Source organism: Haliotis cracherodii, unplaced genomic scaffold, assembly GCF_022045235.1.
Source record: "Haliotis cracherodii isolate W230 unplaced genomic scaffold, xgHalCrac1.p SCAF_12, whole genome shotgun sequence".
NCBI classification, from domain to species: domain Eukaryota; kingdom Metazoa; phylum Mollusca; class Gastropoda; order Lepetellida; family Haliotidae; genus Haliotis; species Haliotis cracherodii.
The window spans coordinates 23761609-23785980 of record NW_027266267.1 but is presented as its reverse complement, the minus strand read 5'-3'; the positions used below and the strand labels follow the sequence as shown (position 1 = coordinate 23785980).

Genomic DNA, 24372 nt, shown 5'->3' with positions numbered 1-24372 from the left:
TTGCAGATGCGGCGTCAAGCAATATTTATTCATTCACACATCCTGAAAACATTCACACAGTTGAAAAGACTTGCTTCTTCTGCAAATGATAATGCCATGAAAAATAGCGTTACCGTTATTATAGTTAATATGGATGGAATTTGTTATCATTGAACGTGACGTCACCTATCCCTACCTATGACGTCACCCAACAACGGGCTTGATAATGGCCCGTCGTCAAGCAATATGAGGGCATCATCAAGTTACAGTGGCCCCGCTGATTTCTGATAACATGCGGGCGGTTTAATGATATTTCTGTCCATTTTAGCTATAATACTGAGTCTGAAAACGATCATATTGCCCCAGATGAACTTGTCCAGTGTAATTTCGTTCTAATATCAGCCGGATTGCCGCCTATCAGATGTTGCCCATGTACATGTAGAACAGTCATACAGTATTTTCAGATGAGGGTGAATATTATTGAGATAGTATGTTAATGAGCTTAGTTCTCTTTGGTGTTCTTTAACGCCGTACTCAGCAATAGTCCAGCTATATGACGAATCGAAATCGAATCTGGACCAGACATTCCAGTGACTGATATCGTGGGCATCGATATTCGCAGTTGGATGCCGTGACATGCATCAACCAAGTCTACTAGCTCGACCATCAGATCCCGTCTGGCTCCTATTACGTCAAGCATGGATTACTGAAGATTAATGCTATTGCGTGCGTGCGTGCGTGCGTGCGTGCGTGCGTGCGTCAGATTAACATTGATAACCCATCCGTGTGCGTTATACTTCAGGCCGACAAGTTCTTGACTAATCCCCCTCAACCCGACAGGATAACAAAACATTATAACATATTTACATATATTTTGGTATATAGCGGCCAGGGAATTGAACTACTGACTATCCACTGTCTAGCACTAGCACTAGCACCGGTATTTGCGACTGCAGGAGTAGTGCTGTGTGGCGTCAAACATCAAACACATACATTCCAAATAACATGTTAGGACAATATACTCTCAGATAGCAGGTTGCTCTTCAACCCTAATAGAAAACTGAAAAATATGAAAGATACTACTAGACGACGCGTGTGTTTATTTTTATTGTACTGATTTCAACTATTGACATGGCCACTTACAAATACACCCTTTATAGGTTTCAATGTAATGTACTACGAACAGACACCCTTCAGGCATAGTAAATACATTTTGAGGAAACAACATTTTGGATGTTATTCTCATGATGAGTGGTTCAAAGATAGGTATGTTGTCAAATGAGAAACATGTCATTAAACTAGTATCACTCATTTTTAAACTGCAATCATCTCCTGAAAGAACTTTTTTTATGCCATGCCAAGCAGTTATCTATCTAGCCTTGTTGACATCAAGTGTCTAAGTGCTACTAGCTCACATCGACCATACCGTTTGTACCGATACTCATGAACTCGTGTCACGACAGTCCCTCTGTGGATTACACAGACTTAAAATACTGGTCAGATTCTGTGATTTGACTTAAAGCGTGTCATCGTACATGGCACCCTTCTTGGACAAACTAAACATAATTTTAAAAAACAAATTCAGATTTAAATATTCAACGATTTATTAGTATTATGTGACTATGAGTATGACATATTGTTAAAAGACATGAATATATATTATGCATACAATTTCAGTTAATGTGGACGTCCCTCAATAGAAATGCCACTTTTGTGTCGTCTATTCCTTAAAAAGAAATTTTTGATTGATCGCAACTTTTTAGAAAGACGTGAGTGTGTCTTTTTTTCATCAGTCACAGAAACATGTTTATGATGTCGCTTCATAATCTGTTCCAGTACCTGTATGACACTGAGATCCTTCTCAGCCGAGATCTCTACGTGTCCATGTTCCCATTCACAGCTAATGTTCAGATCTCGGGACATTCTCTCGGTCTTATCTACAGAGTCAGCGATGTCTGTCTTGTTGGCCACGAACACTATTGGGACTGAAGGTCCCTGTTGCTGGAGGATCTGGTCCCTGGCTGCTACCACAGACTCAAAGGAGTCATCACACACCAGCGAGTACACCAACACGTATACATCAAAGGAGGGGAGTCCCTGCGGGAAGGTGCAGCTCTTCGTTGTGGATGTGTCCACAATATCGACTGTCAGACTTCGCCCTTTGATTCCAAGATCAACTCGAGCGTTACCACGTTTCTTACTTTTCTTGTGGGATTTGCTGCTCCGTTCTGTCCAGTGTTTGATGAGTCTGCAGATTAAGGTTGACTTTCCTACACTGCTATCTCCAATAACAGCAAGGTTGAAGCTATCTTCCTCTTCTGAAATACTGCTGACCTCTGAGTGGAGAGTAAATCTGCGACTCATGTTTGATACAATGTTCTTGATACTCAATAGTGATGTGGTTTACAACTACACTATGATGTGGTAAGGCAGTATCCCTTTCTTTTATAGAGGTAATGTGTGTAAATTGAAATGGTAGACATGTTCCCATAACTGTATCAGAAAACTGTCAGCCCTTACCATGTATCTGTATTGACTTGTACTGCATTGCACTCATTGGCCAAGAAATGTGCGAACATCTGTTCCACGTTGCCATCCTGTGACACACGCTTCATTAGAGAACGTGTTTAAACACCTTTTTTTAATATTTAAGTATTTCGTTCCTTGCATCTTGAAGGAGTCAGTGAGTTGGTTTTAGTGCCGCTTTTAACAGTATTCCAGTTATATCACGGCGTATCAGCTTAGTGTAGGAGGAAAGCGCAAAGACTTTGGGATACCTGAGAAATTTGATCTTTATAGTAAGACGTTGGGATACCTTATAAAATGACATGGCCTGATTGTCTCCTCTCGTGTAGAGCATAACTAATCAGCGAAATTAAAGTCACTCATCTTGCATTATGAAGTTTAGCCATGAGAAGACTTACCTTATTTTCCATTCAATCCCAACAATTGTTCCATCCAATTTATGGTCTTTCAGATGTATATTTTCTCACTATTGTTAAAAGTTGTGACTTTATACAACTGATAGAATACACTTTCATTAGTACCATTCACAAATGCTAACTGTTTCTATAAGACGCCAGCCTGTCTGCTCGTCCGTCCGTCTGTCCGTATGTCTGTCCATAATTATTTCCTTTACCATGGCAGAAATCGAAAACTATTAAGTGTAACTGATAGAAACTTGGAAAATCTATCATGGGATTTTTCAAATGTTATTTTTTTTTAAATTTTAGGGACAGAAGTTGGACATAGACTCCATTGGGAATGGAGTTCGTTTCCGGGGCAGAATTCGTAAGTCATTCAGTATATTTGCTCGAAAACTTGAAAGATGTATCAGTCATATGCTGAAGTGGTGCCTTTTGCTATTTTGAAATACTTAAAATATAGATTTTTACAAATCTTTATGGAAAGAAGTTGGACAAGGACACGATTGCTAGTTTCACGGAAGCGACCATGGTGCATCTTTTGTGGGAAAAACATGTATGCTTTTTCAAGAACATTCAACTCTTGACCCAGATTTGCACATTAAATTTGCGTTACTTTACCGACAGCTGCCGGAAATATCATCTTTCTGATGACTCTTCGTTACGCGTTAAAAGGTGTGAATCAGAGTTGTGACACCTTAAAAAGCTGAGATATTGGGCTTTCCGCCACTAGTGCCCACGCTACTCAGGTAAATTTCGAATAGGGAGAGCAACGCGTTGCTCAATTTGGTAATTGACCAGTATCAGACTTCAAGACATCTGAGGTAATAGGACAATTATGATACTTTAGGATACGTGAGGAAATATCTCCAGTATCAGACTTAAGGATACTAGAGCCATTTTGATACTTGCGCCAATATGACCAGTATCATACTTTTGAATACCGAGGGCAATGTGATCGTTATGATCGTTAACTGGTGAACTCATCCAGTGTAGGGTATTACCAATCAACGAAAGATTAACCTAAGTTTCTATAGTTTCACACCCCAAAATTGCTAAGTTTTTCACACGAAGTCCTCGGTGGAGGATTGGATTCTGGTAGTTGAGGTACTGGTACCTTTACGCAAAACACCCCTGTACGTGACCCTTATGTTGCCTGGAGGGTTGTTAGGTTAGGCCCCGCCCTATCAATTGGCTGGCCATGCTATGGACACCTTACTCTTCTTGTTCTATCACTATTTGACTTGGAAGTGTATATGTAAAATGGAAATGTTTGATTATTCATGTTCATTTATTTTAACTCTACTTCTTAAATGCAAAAATTACCTAAATGTCAGTGCCAAAAGGCTGTGGCGCATAGGCCGATCTGGTTAAAAAGTTATCTTTTGACTTTTCTCAATGTGAATGTCATCCGGATATTCTTGGTGCTGCAAGTCCAAGATCAAGTTGTAATTGGCTTCGTCTTCATGACACTCCAGGAGAAGTAAAGAACATTAAACGCTTGCACACAAGGTCCCTATCACTTGAATATAATGAAAAACAACAAGCAACTAATCTGTAATCGGCAATAGATTTGTTGCAGTCCCTGTTCTGATCTCTCCTCACAGAACACTGAACACCAGCAAAGGTATTGTAAGAGACTGGGATCGATTGTTTGCTGAGTGGCATATGCCAAACGATTCACAATGCGAAAAGACAACAAGACTGTTGAAACAAACACATACATCTTTTCGTTTTCTGCCCTTACTGCATACAAATCATTTAAACCAGGCTATTGCATTCATAAGGTTTGCATCTTCATTCCTAACCCTTTGAGGTGATTCAAATGTCAAAAGTATGGACATCACATGAGTACTTGCACATTGGGAAAAGACACACGTAACGGAAGATTGCGACAGCATTTATAAAAAAGGCATGAACTGCTGAGGTTATCACCCATCTTTCTCTAAAAACTGTCCAATCTAGAAACAGCAAATGGAAATAAACAAAATACAATTCACAAACTTAGTTTTGTCGATGCCAACCTCAGAACCTAAAGAAACCTATGCTTCAATCACCAGAACCCCTTCTGAAACAACCACTAAAATTACAAATTTGCCAGTTGCCACAGCATCAGTAAACTGTCACACGGACTTATATAACATCATCCTTATATAACAGTTCTTTATATGCACATACTGGTTCTCGAGGCGACTAACTGTAATATTGCTGATGCGGCGTAAAGCAATATTTATTCTTTCACAAATCCTGAAACATCCTGAGTGTGAAGCACGTATCATTACTGGGTGTGTTAAACAGGGGAATGTGTGATAAATGTAATGTGTAACTACCGGCTAATGCCTGTACGTCAGGAGGCAACGCGAGTCTGTTAAGTTGATTAGTATTATAGTGAGTGAGTGAGTGAGTGAGTATGGTTTTACGCCGCTTTTAGCAATATTCCAGCAATATCACAGCGGGGGACACCAGAATTCGGCAGCACACATTGTACCCATGTCGGGAATTGAACCCGGGTCTTTGGCGTGACGAGCGAACGCTTTAACCACTAGGCTACCTGACCGCCCTAATTAGTATTATAAGGGTAACGCTATTTTTCAGGGCATCATCATTTGCAGAAGCCCGAGGTCTTCCATTAACTGCCCGACGAAGACTGGCTACTTCTGCAAATGATAATGCCCAGAAAAATGGAATTTGTTATCAAATAAAAAGAAACAATAATATCGGTTTTAAAACATTTACTGCAATCAACACAAATGTCACTGACCCACTTTTACAAATATGGAAACGTCAGAGAACAAACCAGATGACGTCACTATTGAACGTGACGTCACCTATCCCCAATGACGTCACCTAAATGCTACTGCGTGCGTGCGTTCGTGCGTGCATGCGTCAGATTAACATTGATAACCCTCCCGGGTACGTTAAACTCCAGGCCGACAAGTTCTTGACTAATCCCCCTAAACCCGGAAGGGTAACAAGTAATTATAACATATTTACATATATTTTGGTATACAGCGGTCAGGGAATTGAACTACTGACTATCCGCTGTCTGGGTAGATGTTCTATCAAATACACCACGGAGATGGTTTAAAGTGTATAGCAAGTGACATGTGTAAGAAACTGTAGAATACCAGTCCATGTGACTTTCCACTTCAAATAGCCGAAAGTGGCTCAAGGGTTCGACCGTGGTAAACGGCACCTAACGTTTTACACGTCTCCGGCAGGGCGTGACGGACACGAAACATTAGACTAAAACTCTGTCCTATTCCTTTCAGACAAGCCTTTTCCAGTGAGACTCACAGATACACCAGATACTAACACCAGTATTTTCGACTGCCTTTTCAGAACCCCATGGTATGGCAGGAGTAGTGCTGTGTGGCGTCAAACATCAAACACATACATTCCATTTAAAATGTTAGGTCAATATACTCTCAGATAGCAGGTTGCTATTCAACCCTGATGGAACATTAGAAACCTAGGGTAAATTATGTCTATTGTTTCGTGGGTGCATTGCTATCGTGGAATGACCGCCAGTCTGCATGTACCGCTCACTACTGATTATCCAACAAGTATACTTGCTGATCAGAGGGAGGTCCATACTGAAGATTTATTAACTTGTCCCTTTCTGGTAGAGTTGTTCAGGTTGTTTATTGACCTGCCCCTCACTTGAGGTTTTACCAACAGATTTATTAACCTGACCCATGGCGCAAACCAGGCGTGGGGTAGCGGATTAGTTCTTTAAAATAAATCAACACACACATGTTTCAATTTCAAGAATGTTTATTCTGAGATGCCATAAACCATGCCATTTACAGTTCAGCTGAAGTTGAATGTGACACAAATGTTCCGCGAAGCGTCTTTTTTGGTTTTCTCTCGCAACTCGTGATCAGAGACAATTTCGCTGGAAACGGCTGGTGGTGGTGCTGCAGATGACGGAATAGCAGTAGCAGTAGCAACTGACGGCGGCGCAGTAGCATCATCTGGAGGTGGTCTCGTGGCAGTGGCAGTAACAGATTTTTTCTGCTTTCCACCACCATAGATGATGTACGACGCCAGCAGTTTCTGATCTTCGGATGTCCGATTATAAGTGCGCACAGTTTCGCTTCGATGGCCTGAAACATATACGCTATCAATTGTACCTTTCAAATGATAACACTACTCCAAAATAGTTGCCCACAAATAATTTGTATGTTATCTTTGCCACCAATTTGGAAGTAAAAATATTTTTTTTAAAACTTCAATCCGTAAAATGTTGCTGTACCTGTCTGCTCCCCATTAACGTTGGCTCTGTATAGTCTGGTGGCAGAAGTTGCCCTGAGAGAGTGATTTGTTCGCTTTCCCTCGATTCCTGCATTCCGACACAGTCGCTTGATTATGCTTTGAAGCGTGTTGTGTCCTATCGGGAAATTGCTGAACCATCTGTCTGCCTTGGGTTTCGCTAATGGCGAGTAGTAGAAAGTGTCCATTTTCTGAGCATGGGTTAGAAAGATGTCCTCGTCGCTCATCGTGTTCACGGTAAAAGTGTGTGGTTACTGTGGAAATGCGCACGTTTAAAAAGAAGCTGGTCACGTGACATGACAATTGTAAAACCTCTCACAAGTATCGGCAATCTGCACGTGCAGTGCGTGATAATCCGGTGAGCTAGGATATGTTTGGTTACGTCCTAGTCACGTGACATGACAATTGTAAAACCTCTCCCAAGTACCAGCAATCTGCACTTGCAGTGCGTGATAATCGGCACATGCATGATCTGATCAACGTTCTATAACTTACGTCAGTACAGGGAATCAAAACGTAGTTCTGATACACTCGAAATTTTCAGTTTCCCCAAGGTTTCTAAGCTAGATACAACACTCCTCCTCGATTATGCCTCGGGATGTAAAACACTCGGTGATCGGGGATTCCAAAGGTAGGTATGTTGTCAAATGAGAAACATTAGATTAAACTAGTATCACTCATTTATAAACTGCAATCATTTCCTGAAAGACCCTTTTTCATGTCATTCCAAGCAGTTATCTAGCCTTGATGACATCAAGTGTCTAAGTGCTACTAGCCCACATCGACAATACCGTTTGTACCGATACTCATGAACTCATGACACGACAGTCCCTCTGTGGATTACACAGACTGAAAATACTGGTCAGATTCTGTGATTTGACTTAAAGCGTGTCATCGTACATGGTACCCTTCTTGAACAAATCAAACATCCTTTTAAAAAAAACAAATTCAGATTTAAATATTCACTGATTTATTGGTATTATGTGACTATGAGTATGACATATTGTTAAAAGACATGAACATATATTATGCATACAATTTCAGTTAATGTGTTATTTTGGACACTGAAAGTTCCTCAATTGAAATACCACTTTAACGTTGTCTATTCCTTAAAAAGAAATGTTTGATTGATCGCAACTTTTTAGAAAGACGTGAGTGCGTCTTTTTTTCATCAGTCACAGAAACATGTTTATGATGTCGCTTCATAATCTGTTCCAGTACCTGTAAGACACTAAGGTCCTTCTCAGCCGAGATCTCTACGTGTCCATGTTCCCATTCACAGTTAATGTTCAGATCTCGGGACATTCTCTCGGTCTTATCTACAGAGTCAGCGATGTCTGTCTTGTTGGCCACGAACACTATTGGGACTGAAGGTCCCTGTTGCTGGAGGATCTGGTCCCTGGCTGCTACCACAGACTCAAAGGAGTCATCACACACCAGCGAGTACACCAACACGTATACATCAATGGAGGGGAGTCCCTGCGGTAAGGTGCAGGTCTTCATTGTGGATGTGTCCACAATATCGACTGTCAGACTTCGCCCTTTGATTCCAAGATCAACTCGAGCGTTACCACGTTTCTTACTTTTCTTGTGGGATTTGCTGCTCCGTTCTGTCCAGTGTTTGATGAGTCTGCAGATTAAGGTTGACTTTCCTACACTGCTATCTCCAATAACAGCAAGGTTGAAGCTATCTTCCTCTTCTGAAATACTGCTGACCTCTGAGTGGAGAGTAAATCTGCGACTCATATTTGATACAATGTTCTTGATACTCAATAGTGATGTGGTTTACAACTACACTATGATGTGGTAAGGCAGTATCCCTTTCTTTTATAGAGGTAATGTGTGTAAATTGAAATGGTAGACATGTTCCATAACTGTATCAGAAAACTCTCAGCCCTTACCATGTATCTGTATTGACTTGTACTGCATTGCACTCATTGGCCAAGAAATGTGCGAACATCTGTTCCACGTTGCCATCCAGTGACACACGCTTCATTAGAGAACGTGTTTAAACACCTTTTTTAATATTTAAGCATTTCGTTCCTTGCATTTTGAAGCAGTCAGTGAGTTGGTTTTAGTGCCGCTTTTAACAGTATTCCAGTTATATCACGGCGTATCAGCTTAATGTAGGAGGAAAGCCCAAAGTGATGCAGGTCTCAGACGTTTACCACTTCGGTGAAACCAATGAGCACGGGTATGGTGCTGACAAATCTAATAACACGATCGGGGCGGACCGCGTTTCGAACCAACAATCCTAGGTTCCTGACATACCCAAGGATTGCAATTCTTCACAGCTAATCGCGGCGCCTTAGACGACTTGGCCACCTGTGTCCCCCTTGAAGCAGTGATAAAATAAATATGCATATATTTTACCACACCATTACTGAATATATTATTTACCCATAATTGTTTGCATTCCAAATATCTAAGGAAATATGACAATTATTACTCTTTTTGGTCACGCAAAGAAATATGACCTTATTAGACTTTGGGATACCTGAGAAATTTGATCTAAATAGTAAGACGTTGGGATACCTTATAAAATGACATGGCCTGATTGTCTCCTCTCGTGTAGAGCATAACTAATCAACGAAATTAAAGTCACCCATCTTGCATTATGAAGTTTAGCCAGGAGAAGACTTACTTTATTTTCCATTCAATCCCAACAATTGTTCCATCCAATTTATGGTCTTTCAGGTGTATATTTCTCACTATTGTTAAAAGTTGTGACTTTATACAACTGATAGAATACACTTTCATTAGTACCATTCACACATGCTAACTGTTTCTATAAGACGCCAGCCTGTCTGCTCGTCCGTCCGTCTGTCTGTATGTCTGTCCATAATCATTTCCTTTACTGGCGCAGAAATCGAAAACTATTAAGTGTATTTGATAGAAACTTGGAAAATCTATCATGGGATTTTTCGAATGTTATTTAAAAAAAAAAAAATTGGGAATGGAGTTCGATTCCGGGGCAGAATTCGTAAGTCATTCAGTATATTTGCTCGAAAACTTGAAAGATGTATCAGTCATATGCTGAAGTGGTGCCTTTTGCTATTTTGAAATACTTAAAATATATATTTTTACAAATCTTTATGGAAAGAAGTTGGACAAGGACACGATTGCTAGTTTCACGGAAGCGACCATGGTGCATCTTTTGTGGGAAAAACATGTATGCTTTTTCAAGAACATTCAACTCTTGACCCAGATTTGCACTTTAAATTCGGGTTACTTTACCGACAGCTGCCGGAAATATCATCTTTCTGATGACTCTTCGTTACGCGTTAAAAGGTGTGAATCAGAGTTGTGACACTTAAAAAGCTGAGATATTGGGCTTTCCGCCACTAGTGCCCACACTACTCAGGTCAATTTCGAATAGGGAGAGCAACGCGTTGCTCAATTTGGTTATTGACCAGTATCAGACTTCAAGACATCTGAGGTAATAGGACAATTATGATACTTTAGGATACGTGAGGAAATATCTCCAGTATCAGACTTAAGGATACTCGAGCCGTTTTGATACTTGCGCCAATATGACCAGTATCATACTTTTGGATACCGAGGGCAATGTCATCGTTATGATCGTTAACTGGTGAACTCATCCAGTGTAGGGTATTACCAATCAACGAAAGATTAACCTAAGTTTCTATAGTTTCACACCCCAAATTTGCTAAGTTTTTCACACGAAGTCCTCAGTGGAGGATTGGCTTCTAGTAGTTGAGGTACTGGTCTCTTTACGCAATACACCCCTGTACGTGACCCTTATGTTGCCTGGACGGTTATCAGGATAGGCCCCGCCCTATCAATTGGCTGGTCATGCTATGGACACCTTTCTCTTCTTGTTCTATCACTATTTGACTTGGAAGTGTATATGTAAAATGGAAATGTTGATTATTCATGTTAATTTATTTTAACTCTACTTCTTAAATACAAACATTACCTAAATGTCAGTGCCAGAAGGCTGTGGCGCAAAGGCCGATCTGGTTAAAAAGTTATCTTTTGACTTTTCTCAATGTGAATGTCGTCCAGATATTCTTGGTGCTGCAAGTCCAAGATCAAGTTGTCATTGGCTTCGTCTTCATGACACTCCAGGAGAAGTTAAGAACATTAAACTCTTGCACACAAGGACCCTATCACTTGAATATAATAGAAAACAACAAGCAACTAATCTGTTGCGAATTGGCAACAGATTTGTTGCAGTCCCTTTTCTGGTGTGTCCTCACAGAACACTGAACACCAGCAGAGGTATTGTACGAGACTGGGATCGACTGTTTGCTGATATTATTGATATTGTTTCTGAAATGAAAGATCAATGAGTGGCATATGCCAAACGATTCACAATGCGAAAAGACAACGAGACTGTTGAAACAAACACATACATCTTTTCGTTTTCTGCCCTTACTGCATACAAATCATTTAAACCAGGCTATTGCATTCATAAGGTTTGCAGCTTCATTCCTAACCCTTTGAGGTGCTTCAAATGTCAAAAGTATGGACATCACGTAAGTACTTGCACATTGGGAGAAAACACACGTAACAGAAGATTGCGACAGCCTTTATAAAAAAGGGCATGAACTGCTGAGGTGATCACCCATCTTTCTCTAAAAACTGTCCAATCTAGAAACAGCAAATGGAAATAAACAAAATACAATTCACAAACCTAGTTTTGTCGATGCCAACCTCAAAACCTAAAGAAACCTATGCTTCAATCACCAGAACGCCTTCTGAAACAACCACTAAAATGACAAATTTGCCAGTTGCCACAGCATCAGTAAACTGTCACACGGACTTATATAACATCATCCTTATATAACATTTCTTGATAAGCACATACTGGTTCTCGAGGCGACTAACTGTAATATTGCTGATGCGGCGTAAAGCAATATTTATTCTTTCACACATCCTGAAAACTAATGAGGAGTAGTGAGTCATTTCTCTGAGTCAAGTGACACATCTGAGACAGCTTGGAATAAAGCTGCAATCGAAACACCTAAGAGAGTGTGAAGCACGTATCATTACTGCGTGTGTTAAACAGGGAAATGTGTGATAAATGTAATGTGTAACTACCGGCTAATGCCTGTACGTCAGGAGGCAACGCGAGTCTGTTAAGTTGATTAGTATTATAGTGAGTGAGTGAGTATGGTTTTACGCCGATTTTTTCAATATTCCAGCAATATCACAGCGGGGGACACCAAAAATGGGCTTCACACATTGTACCCATGTCGGATATCGAACCCGGGTCTTTGGCGTGACGAGCGAACACTTTAACCACTAGGCTACCCGACCGCCCCAATCAGTATTATAAGGGTAACGCTATTTTCAGGGCATCATCATTTGCAGAAGCCCGAGGTCTTCCATTAACTGCCTGACGAAGACTGGCTTCTTCTGCAAATGATAATGCCCAGAAAAATGGAATTTGTTATCAAATAAAAAGTAACAACAATATCGGTTTTAAAACATTTACTGCAATCAACACAAATGTCACTGACCCACTTTTACAAATATGAAAACGTCAGAGAACAAACCAGATGACGTCACTATTGAACGTGACGTCACCTATCCCCTAGGACGTCACCTAATTGCTATTGCGTGCGTGCGCGCGTTCGTGCGTTCGTGCGTTCGTGCGTGCATGCGACAGATTAACATTGATGACCCACCCGGGTACGTTATACTCAAGGCCGACAAGTTCTTGACTAATCACCCCAAAACCTGGAAGGGTAACAAGTAATTATAACATATTTACATATATTTTGGTATACAGCGGTCAGGGAATTGAACTACTGACTATCCGCTGTCTGGGTAGATGTTCTATCAAATACACCACGGAGGTGGTTTAAAGTGTATAGCAAGTGACATGTGTAAGAAACTGTAGAATACCAGTCCATGTGACTTCCCACTTCAAATAGCCGAAAGTGGCTCAAGGGTTCGACCGTGGTAAACGGCACCTAACGTTTTACAAGTCTCCGGCAGGGCGTGACGGACACGAAACATTAGACTAAAACTCTGTCCTATTCCTTTCAGACAAACCTTTTCCAGTGAGACTAACTGATGCACGAGAAACTAGCACCGGTATTTTCGACTGCCTTTTCAGAACCCCATCGTATGGCAGGAGTAGTGCTGTGAGGCGTCAAATATCGAACACATACATTCTAATGAAAATGTTAGGCCAATATACTCTTAGATAGCAGGTTGCTATTCAACCCCGATGGAACACTGAAAAATATGAAAGATACTTCTAGACGACGCGTGTGTTTATTTTTTTTGGGTATTGATTTCAACTATTGACATGGCCACTTACAAATACACCCTTTATAGGTTTCAATGTAATGTACTAAGAACAGAAACCCTTCAGGCATAGTAAATACATTTTTAGGAAACAATTTGGATGTTATTCTCATGATGAGTGGTTCAAAGGTAGGTATGTTGTCAAATGAGAAACATGAGATTAAACTAGTATCACTCATTTATCAACTGCAATCATTTCCTGAAAGACCCTTTTTCATGTCATTCCAAGCAGTTATCTAGCCTTGTTGACATCAAGTGTCTAAGTGCTACTAGCCCACATCGACAATACCGTTTGTACCGATACTCATGAACTCATGACACGAGTGTCCCTCTGTGGATTACACAGACTGAAAATACTGGTCAGATTCTGTGATTTGACTTAAAGCGTGTCATCGTACATGGTACCCTTCTTGAACAAATCAAACAACCTTTTAAAAAAACAAATTCAGATTTAAATATTCACTGATTTATTGGTATTATGTGACTATGAGTATGACATATTGTTAAAAGACATGAACATATATTATGCATACAATTTCAGTTATTTTGGACACTGAAAGTTCCTCAATAGAAATACCACTTTAACGTCGTCTATTCCTTAAAAAGAAATTTTTGATTGATCGCAACTTTTTAGAAAGAAGTGAGTGTGTCTTTTTTTCATCAGTCACAGAAACATGTTTATGATGTCGCTTCATAATCTGTTCCAGTACCTGCAAGACACTAAGGTCCTTCTCAGCCGAGATCTCTACGTGTCCATGTTCCCATTCACAGTTAATGTTCAGATCTCGGGACATTCTCTCGGTCTTATCTACAGAGCCAGCGATGTCTGTCTTGTTGGCCACGAACAGTCTCAGCCCTTACCATGTATCTGTACTCATTGGCCAAGAAATGTGCGAACATCTGTTCCAAGTTGCCATCTAGTGACACACGCTTCAGTTGAAAACGTGTTTAAACACCTTTTTTAATATTTAACTATTTCGTTCCTTGCATTTTGAAGTAGTCAGTGAGTTGGTTTTAGTGCCGCTTTTAACAGTATTCCAGTTATATCATGGCGTATCAGCTTAATGTGGGAGGAAAGCCCAAAGTGATGCAGGTCTCAGACGTTTACCACTTCGGTGAAACCAATGAGCACGGGTATGGTGCTCACAAATCTAATAACATGATCGGGGCGGACCGCGTTTCGAACCAACAATCATAGGTTCCTGACATACCCAAGGGTCGCAATTCTGCACAGCTAATCGCGGCGCCTTAGACGACTTGGCCACCTGTGTCCCCTTTGAAGCAGTGACAAAATAAATATTCATATATTTTACCACACCATTACTGAATATATTATTTACCCATAATTGTTTGCATTCCAAATATCTGAGGAACTATGAAAATTATTACTCTTTTTGGATACGCAAGGAAATATGACCTTATTAGACTTTGGGATACCTGAGAAATTTGATCTATATATTAAGGCTTAGGGATACCTTATAAAAAGACATAGCCTGATGATCTCCTCTCGTGTAGAGCATTACCAATCAAGGAAATTAAAGTCACTCATCATGCATTATGAAGTTTAGCCATGAGAAGACTTACTTTATTTTCCATTCAATCCCAACAATTGTTCCATCCAATTTCTGGTGTTTCTTTCAGATGTTTATTTCTCACTATTGTTAAAAGTTGTGACTTTATAGAACTGATAGAATACACTTTCATTAGTACCATTCACACATTCTAACTGTTTCTATAAGACGTCAGTCTGTCTGCTCGTCCGTCCGTCTGTCCGTCTGTCTGTCCATAATCATTTCCTTTACTGGGGCAGAAATCGAAAACTATTCAGTGTATTTGATAGAAACTTGGAAAATCTATCATGGGATTTTTCGAATGTTATTTTTTTAAACAGTTTTAGGGACAGATATTGGACTTAGACTCCATTGGGAATGGAGTTCGTTTCCGGGGCAGAATTCGTAAGTCATTCAGTATATTTGCTCGAAAACTTGAAAGATGTATCAGTCATATGCTGAAGTGGTGCCTTTTGCTCTTTTGAAATATATAAAATATAGATTTTTACAAATCTTTATGGAAAGAAGTTGGACAAGGACACGATTGCTAGTTTCAGGGAAGCGACCATGGTGCATCTTTTGTTGGAAAAACATGTATGCTTTTTCAAGAACATTCAACTCTTGACCCAGATTTGCACATTAAATTCGGGTTACTTTACCGAAAGCTGCCGGAAATATCATCTTTCTGATGACTCTTCGTTACGCGTTGAAAGGTGTGAATCAGAGTTGTGACACCTTAAAAAGCTGAGATATTGGGCTTTCCGCCACTAGTGCCCACGCTACTCAGGTCAAGTTCGAATAGGGAGAGCAACGCGTTGCTCAATTTGGTCATTGACCAGTATCAGACTTCAAGACATCTGAGGTAATAGGACAATTATGATACTTTAGGATACGTGAGGAAATATCTCCAGTATCAGACTTAAGGATACTTAATGATACTTGATGACGTTATGATCGTTAACTGGTGAACTCATCCAGTGTAGAGTATTACCATTCAACGAAAGATTAACCTAAGTTTCTATAGTTTGGATGGGATTCTGGTAGTTGAGGTACTGGTCTCTTTACGCAATACACCCTTGTGACCCTTATGTTGCCTGGACGGTTGTTAGGATAGGCCCCGCTCTATTAATTGGCTGGTCATGCTATGGACACCTCACCCTTCTTGTTCTATCACTATTTGACTTGAAAGTGTATATGTAAAATGGAAATGTTTGATTATTTATGTTCATTTCTTTTTTAACTCTAGTCAAGTTGGACATATACTCCATTGGGAATGGAGTTCGTTTCCGGGGCAGAATTCGTAAGTCATTCAGTATATTTGCTCGAAAACTTGAAAGATGTATCAGTCATATGCTGAAGTGGTGCCTTTTGCTCTTTTGAAATATATAAAATATAGATTTTTACAAATCTTTATGGAAAGAAGTTGGACAAGGACACGATTGCTAGTTTCAGGGAAGCGACCATGGTGCATCTTTTGTGGGAAAAACATGTATGCTTTTTCAAGAACATTCAACTCTTGACCCAGATTTGCACATTAAATTCGGGTTACTCTACCGAAACCTTCCGGAAATATCATCTTTCTGATGACTCTTCGTTACGCGTTGAAAGGTGTGAATCAGAGTTGTGACACCTTAAAAAGCTGAGATATTGGGCTTTCCGCCACTAGTGCCCACGCTACTCAGGTCAAGTTCGAATAGGGAGAGCAACGCGTTGCTCAATTTGGTCATTGACCAGTATCAGACTTCAAGACATCTGAGGTAATAGGACAATTATGATACTTTAGGATACGTGAGGAAATATCTCCAGTATCAGACTTAAGGATACTTAATGATACTTGATGACGTTATGATCGTTAACTGGTGAACTCATCCAGTGTAGAGTATTACCATTCAACGAAAGATTAACCTAAGTTTCTATAGTTTGGATGGGATTCTGGTAGTTGAGGTACTGGTCTCTTTACGCAATACACCCTTGTGACCCTTATGTTGCCTGGACGGTTGTTAGGATAGGCCCCGCTCTATTAATTGGCTGGTCATGCTATGGACACCTCACCCTTCTTGTTCTATCACTATTTGACTTGAAAGTGTATATGTAAAATGGAAATGTTTGATTATTTATGTTCATTTCTTTTTTAACTCTAGTCAAGTTGGACATATACTCCATTGGGAATGGAGTTCGTTCCCGGGGCAGAATTCGTAAGTCATTCAGTATATTTGCTCGAAAACTTGAAAGATGTATCAGTCATATGCTGAAGTGGTGCCTTTTGCTCTTTTGAAATATATAAAATATAGATTTTTACAAATCTTTATGGAAAGAAGTTGGACAAGGACACGATTGCTAGTTTCAGGGAAGCGACCATGGTGCATCTTTTGTGGGAAAAACATGTATGCTTTTTCAAGAACATTCAACTCTTGACCCAGATTTGCACATTAAATTCGGGTTACTTTACCGAAAGCTGCCGGAAATATCATCTTTCTGATGACTCTTCGTTACGCGTTGAAAGGTGTGAATCAGAGTTGTGACACCTTAAAAAGCTGAGATATTGGGCTTTCCGCCACTAGTGCCCACGCTACTCAGGTCAAGTTCGAATAGGGAGAGCAACGCGTTGCTCAATTTGGTCATTGACCAGTATCAGACTTCAAGACATCTGAGGTAATAGGACAATTATGATACTTTAGGATACGTGAGGAAATATCTCCAGTATCAGACTTAAGGATACTTAATGATACTTGATGACGTTATGATCGTTAACTGGTGAACTCATCCAGTGTAGAGTATTACCATTCAACGAAAGATTAACCTAAGTTTCTATAGTTTGGATGGGATTCTGGTAGTTGAGGTACTGGTCTCTTTACGCAATACACCCCTGTGACCCTTATGTTGCCTGGACGGTTGTTAGGATAGGCCCCGCTCTATTAATTGGCTGGTCATGCTATGGACACCTCACCCTTCTTGTTCTATCACTATTTGACTTGGAAGTGTATATGTAAAATGGAAATGATTATTTATGTTCATTTCTTTTTTAACTCTACTTCTTAAATACAAACATTACCTAGATGTCAGTGCCAGAAGGCTGTGGCGCATAGGCCGATCTGGTGAAAAAGTTATCTTTTGACTTTGACATGTGAATGTCATGATCATCCGGATATTCTTGGTGCTGCAAGTCCAAGATCAAGTTGTTATTGGCTTCGTCTTCATGACACTCCAGGAGAAGTTAAGAACATTAAACGCTTGCACACAAGGTCCCTATCACTTGAATATAATAGAAAACAACAAGCAATTAATCTGTTGCGAATTGGCAACAGATTTGTTGCAGTCCCTTTTCTGGTGTGTCCTCACAGAACACTGAACACCAGCAGAGGTATTGTAAGAGACTGGGATCGATTGTTTGCTGATATTATTGATATTGTTTCTGAAATGAAAGATCAATGATTGGCATATGCCAAACAATTCACAATGCGAAAAGACAACGAGACTGTTGAAACAAACATATATATCTTTTCGTTTTCTGTTCCTACTGCACACAAGTCAGTCAAACCAGGCTATTGCATTCACAAGGTTTGCATCTTCATTCCTAACCCTTTGAGGTGCTTCAAATGTCAAAAGTGTGGACATCACGTGAGTACTTGCACATTGGGAGAAAACACACGTAAAGGAAGATTGCGACAGCATTTATTAAAAAGGCATGAACTGCTGAGGTTATCACCCATCTTTCTCTAAAAACTGTCCAATCTAGAAACAGCAAATGGAAATAAACAAAATACAATTCACAAACTTAGTTTTGTCGATGCCAACCTCAGAACCTAAAGAAACCTATGCTTCAATCACCAGAACCCCTTCTGAAACAACCACTAAAATTACAAATTTGCCAGTTGCCATAGCATCAGTAAACTGTCACACGGACCTTATATAACAATTTTTTATATACACATACTGGTTCTCGACGCGACTAACTGTAATATTGCTGGTGCGGCTTAAAGCAATATTTATTCTTTCACACATCCTGAAAACTAATGATGGAGTAGTGAGTCACTTCTCTGAGTCAATTGACACACTGACACAGTTTGGATAAAGCTGCTATCGAAACACTTAAGAGAGTGTGAAGCACTGGGTGTGTTAAACAGGGGAATGTGTGATAAATGTAATGTGTAACTACCGGCTAATGTCTGTACGTCAGGAGGCAACGCGATTCTGTTTAGTTGATTAATATTATAGTGAGTGAGTGATTGAGTATGGTTGTACGCCGCTTTAAGCAATATCCCAGCAATTTCACAGCGGGGGACACCAAAAATGGGCTTCACACATTGTACCCATGTCGGGAATCGAACCCGGGTCTTCGGCGTGACGAGCGAATGCTTTAACCACTAGGCTACCCGACCGCCCCAATTAGTATTATAAGGGTAACGCTATTTTTCAGGGTATCATCATTTGCAGAAGCCCGAGGTCTTCCATTAACTGCCCGACGAAGACTGGCTTCTTCTACAAATGATAATGCCAAGAAAAATGGAATTTGTTATCAAATAAAAACATTTACTGCAATCAACACAAATATCACTGACCCACTTTTACAAATATGGAAACGTCAGAGAACAAACCAGATGACGTCACTATTGAACGTGACGTCACCTATCCCCCTATGACGTCACCTAAATGCTATTGCGTGCGTGCCTGCGTTCGTGCTTCCGTGCGTCCGATTAACATTGATAACCCACCCGGGTACATCATACTCCAGGCCGACAAGTTCTTGACTAATCCCCCTAAACCCGGAAGGGTAACCAGTAATTATAACATATTTACATATATTTTGGTATACAGCGGTCAGGGAATTGAACTACTGACTATCCGCTGTCTGGGTAGATGTTCTATCAAATACACCACGGAGGCAGTTTAAGGTGTATAACAATGACATGTGTAAGAAACTGTAGAATACCAGTCCATGTGATTTCCAACTTCAAATAGCCGAAGGTGTCTCAAGGGTTCGACCGCGGTAAACGGCAGCTAACGTTTTACAAGTCTCCGGCAGGGCGTGACGGACACGAAAGATTAGACTAAAACTCTGTCCTATTCCTTTCAGACAAACCTTTTCCAGTGAGACTCACAGATGCACCAGATACTAACACCGGTATTTTCGACTGCCTTTTCAGAACCCCATCGTATGGCAGGAGTAGTGCTGTGTGGCGTCAAACATCAAACACATACATTCCAATTAAAATGTTAGGTCAATATACTCTCAGATAGCAGGTTGCTATTCAACACTGATGGAACATTAGAAACCTAGGGTAAATTATGTCTATTGTTTCGTGGGTGCATTGCTATCGTGGAATGACCGCCAGTCTGCATGAACCGCTCACTACTGATTATCCAACAAGTATACTTGCTGATCAGAGGGAGGTCCATACTGAAGATATATTAACTTGTCCCTTTCTGGTAGAGTTGTTCAGGTTGTTTATTGACCTGCCCCTCACTTGAGGTTTTACCAACAGATTTATTAACCTGACCCATGGCGCAAACCAGGCGTGGGGTAGCGGATTAGTTCTTTAAAATAAATCAACACACACATGTTTCAATTTCAAGAATGTTTATTCTGAGATGCCATTAACCATGCCATTTACAGTTCAGCTGAAGTTGAATGTGACACAAATGTTCCGCGAAGCGTCTTTTTTGGTTTTCTCTCGCAAGTCGTGATCAGAGACAATTTCGCTGGAAACGGCTGGTGGCGGTGCTGCAGATGACGGAATAGCAGTAGCAGTAGCAACTGACGGCGGCGCAGTAGCATCATCTGGAGGTGGTCTCGTGGCAGTGGCAGTAACAGACTTTTTCTGCTTTCCACCACCATAGATGATGTACGACACCAGCAGTTTCTGATCTTCGGATGTCCGATTATAAGTGCGCACAGTTTCGCTTCGATGGCCTGAAACATATACGCTATCAATTGTACCTTTCAAATGATAACACTACTCCAAAATAGTTGCCCACAAATAATTTGTATGTTATCTTTGCCACCAATTTGGAAGTAAAAATATTTTTTTTAAAACTTCAATCCGTAAAATGTTGCTTTACCTGTCTGCTCCCCATTAACGTTGGCTCTGTATAGTCTGGTGGCAGAAGTTGCCCTGAGAGAGTGATTTGTTCGCTTTCCCTCGATTCCTGCATTCCGACACAGTCGCTTGATTATGCTTTGAAGCGTGTTGTGTCCTATCGGGAAATTGCTGAACCATCTGTCTGCCTTGGGTTTCGCTAATGGCAAGTAGTAGAAAGTGTCCATTTTCTGAGCATGGGTTAGAAAGATGTCCTCGTCGCTCATCGTGTTCACGGTAAAAGTGTGTGGTTACTGTGGAAATGCGCACGTTTAAAAAGAAGCTGGTCACGTGACATGACAATTGTAAAACCTCTCACAAGTATCGGCAATCTGCACGTGCAGTGCGTGATAATCCGGTGAGCTAGGATATGTTTGGTTACGTCCTAGTCACGTGACATGACAATTGTAAAACCTCTCCCAAGTACCAGCAATCTGCACGTGCAGTGCGTGATAATCGGCACATGCATGATCTGATCAACTTTCTATAACTTACGTCAGTACAGGGAATCAAAACGTAGTTCTCATACACTCGAAATTTTCAGTTTCCCCACGGTTTCTAAGCTAGATACAACACTCCTCCTCGGTTATGCCTCGGGATGTAAAACACTCGGTGATCGGGGATTCCAAATGTAAGACCTCGGGGCTTCGCCCTCGGTCTTACATTTTCTCTCCCCTGTCGCCTCGGGTTTTACATCCCCAAGCATAACCTCGGATTCGTGCTTTATCCTATACCTAAAAAATATGAAAGATACTACTAGACGACGCGTGTGTTTATTTTTTTGGGTACTGATTTCAACTATTGGCATGGCCACTTACAAATACACCCTTTATAGGTTTCAATGTAATGTACTACGAACAGACACCCTTTCGGCATAGTAAATACATTTTGAGGAAACAACATTTTGGATGTTATTCTCATGATGAGTGGTTCAAAGATAGGTATGTTGTCAAATGAGAAACATGAGATTAAACTAGTATCACTCATTTATCAACTGCAATCATTTCCTGAAAGACCCTTTTTCATGTCATTCCAAGCAGTTATCTAGCCTTGTTGACATCAAGTGTCTAAGTGCTACTAGCCCACATCGACAATACCGTTTGTACCGATACTCATGAACTCATGACACGAGAGTCCCTCTGTGGATTACACAGACTGAAAATACTGGTCAGATTCTGTGATTTGACTTAAAGCGTGTCATCGTACATGGTACCCTTCTTGAACAAATCAAACAACCTTTTAAAAAAACAAATTCAGATTTAAATATTCACTGATTTATTGGTATTATGTGACTATGAGTATGACATATTGTTAAAAGACATGAACATATATTATGCATACAATTTCAGTTATTTTGGACACTGAAAGTTCCTCAATAGAAATACCACTTTAACGTCGTCTATTCCTTAAAAAGAAATTTTTGATTGATCGCAACTTTTTAGAAAGACGTGAGTGCGTCTTTTTTTCATCAGTTACAGAAACATGTTTATGATGTCGCTTCATAATCTGTTCCAGTACCTGCAAGACACTAAGGTCCTTCTCAGCCGAGATCTCCACGTGTCCATGTTCCCATTCACAGTTAATGTTCAGATCTCGGGACATTCTCTCGGTCTTATCTACAGAGTCAGCGATGTCTGTCTTGTTGGCCACGAAAACTATTGGGACTGAAGGTCCCTGTTGCTGGAGGATCTGGTCCCTGGCTGCTACCACAGACTCAAAGGAGTCATCACACACCAGCGAGTACACCAACACGTATACATCAATGGAGGGGAGTCCCCGCAGTAAGGTGCAGGTCTTCGTTGTGGATGTGTCCACAATATCGACTGTCAGACTTCGCCCTTTGATTCCAAGATCAACTCGAGCGTTACCACGTTTCTTACTTTTCTTGTGGGATTTGCTGCTCTGTTCTGTCCAGTGTTTGATGAGTCTGCAGATTAAGGTTGACTTTCCTACACTGCTATCTCCAATAACAGCAAGGTTGAAGCTATCTTCCTCTTCTAAAATACTGCTGACCTCTGAGTGGAGAGTAAATCTGCGACTCATGTTTGATACAATGTTCTTGATACTCAATAGTGATGTGGTTTACAACTACACTATGATGTGGTAAGTATACCTTTCTTTTATAGAGGTAATGTGTGTAAATTGAAATAGTAGACATGTTCCATAACTGTATCAGAAAACTCTCAGCCCTTACCATGTATCTGTATCGACTTGTACTGCATTGCACTCATTGGCCAAGAAATGTGCGAACATCTGTTCCACGTTGCCACCCAGTGACACACGCTTCATCAGAGAACGTGTTTAAACACCTTTTTTAAATATTTAACTATTTTGCGCCTTGCATCTTGTAGCAGTCAGTGAGTTGGGTTTAATGCCGCTTTTAACAGTATTCCAGTTATATCACGGCGTATCAGCTTAGTGTGGGAGGAAAGCCCAAAGTGATGCAGGTCTCAGACGTTTACCACTTCGGTGAAACCCACGAGCACGGGTATGGTGCTGACAAATCTAAAAACATGATCGGGGCGAACCGGGTTTCGAACCAACAATCATAGGTTCCTGACGTACCCAAGGGTCGCAATTCTGCACAGCTAATCGCGGCGCCTTAGACACCTTAGCCACCTGTGTCCCCCTTGAAGCAGTGACAAAATAAATATTCATGTATTTTACCACACCATAACTGAATATATTATACGGTTGATCCCTTAACGTGACTTTATTTACCCATAATTGTTTGAATTCAAAATATCTGAGGAAATATGACAATTATTACTCTTTTGGATACGCGAGGAAATATGACCTTATTAGACTTTGGGATACATGAGGCAATTTGATCTATAGACTTTGGGATACCTTATAAAATGACATGGCCTGATGGTCTCCTCTCGTGTAGAGCATTACTAATCAACGAAATTAAAGTCACTCATCATGCATTATGAAGTTTAGCCATGAGAAGACTTACTTTATTTTCCATTCAATCCCAACAATTGTTTCATCCAATTTCTGGTGTTTCTTTCAGATGTTTATTTCTGACTATTGTTAAAAGTTGTGACTTTAAGGAACTGATAGAATACACTTTCATTAGTACTATTCACACATGCTAACTGTTTCTATAAGACGTCAGTCTGTCTGTTCGTCCGTCCGTCTGTCTGTCCGTCTGTCCGAAATCATTTCCTTTACTGGGGCAGAAATCGAAAACTATTCAGTGTAACTGATAGAAACTTGGAAAATCTATCATGGAATTTTTTGAATTTTTAAAATAAAATAAAATTTAGGGACAGAAGT

The 24372-nt window shown here is 40.4% G+C and overlaps 5 protein-coding genes across 5 annotated transcripts; all 5 read right to left on the bottom strand.

Annotated features, from left to right (window-relative positions):
* Positions 1–33: 33 nt before the first annotated feature.
* Positions 34–2343, bottom strand: LOC139457211 (uncharacterized). The gene is made up of 2 exons (XM_071238628.1): positions 1819–2343; positions 34–42 (listed from the first exon to the last, which is right to left on the bottom strand). The coding sequence occupies exons 1-2, from the start codon at positions 2341–2343 to the stop codon at positions 34–36; spliced, it is 534 nt and encodes a 177-aa protein (XP_071094729.1).
* A 4373-nt stretch (positions 2344–6716) lies between these two features.
* On the bottom strand, positions 6717–7405 carry LOC139457673 (uncharacterized). The gene is made up of 2 exons (XM_071239025.1): positions 7162–7405; positions 6717–7012 (listed from the first exon to the last, which is right to left on the bottom strand). The coding sequence occupies exons 1-2, from the start codon at positions 7403–7405 to the stop codon at positions 6717–6719; spliced, it is 540 nt and encodes a 179-aa protein (XP_071095126.1).
* Positions 7406–7984: 579 nt separating this feature from the next.
* LOC139457210 (uncharacterized) lies at positions 7985–8924 on the bottom strand. Its single transcript, XM_071238627.1, has 2 exons — positions 8400–8924; positions 7985–8011 (listed from the first exon to the last, which is right to left on the bottom strand). Exons 1-2 carry the CDS (start codon positions 8922–8924, stop codon positions 7985–7987), a joined length of 552 nt encoding a protein of 183 aa, XP_071094728.1.
* An 11704-nt stretch (positions 8925–20628) lies between these two features.
* Positions 20629–21317, bottom strand: LOC139457672 (uncharacterized). The gene is made up of 2 exons (XM_071239024.1): positions 21074–21317; positions 20629–20924 (listed from the first exon to the last, which is right to left on the bottom strand). The coding sequence occupies exons 1-2, from the start codon at positions 21315–21317 to the stop codon at positions 20629–20631; spliced, it is 540 nt and encodes a 179-aa protein (XP_071095125.1).
* Positions 21318–22202: 885 nt separating this feature from the next.
* LOC139457209 (uncharacterized) lies at positions 22203–23133 on the bottom strand. The gene is made up of 2 exons (XM_071238626.1): positions 22609–23133; positions 22203–22229 (listed from the first exon to the last, which is right to left on the bottom strand). The coding sequence occupies exons 1-2, from the start codon at positions 23131–23133 to the stop codon at positions 22203–22205; spliced, it is 552 nt and encodes a 183-aa protein (XP_071094727.1).
* Between the last annotated feature and the right edge of the window lie 1239 nt (positions 23134–24372).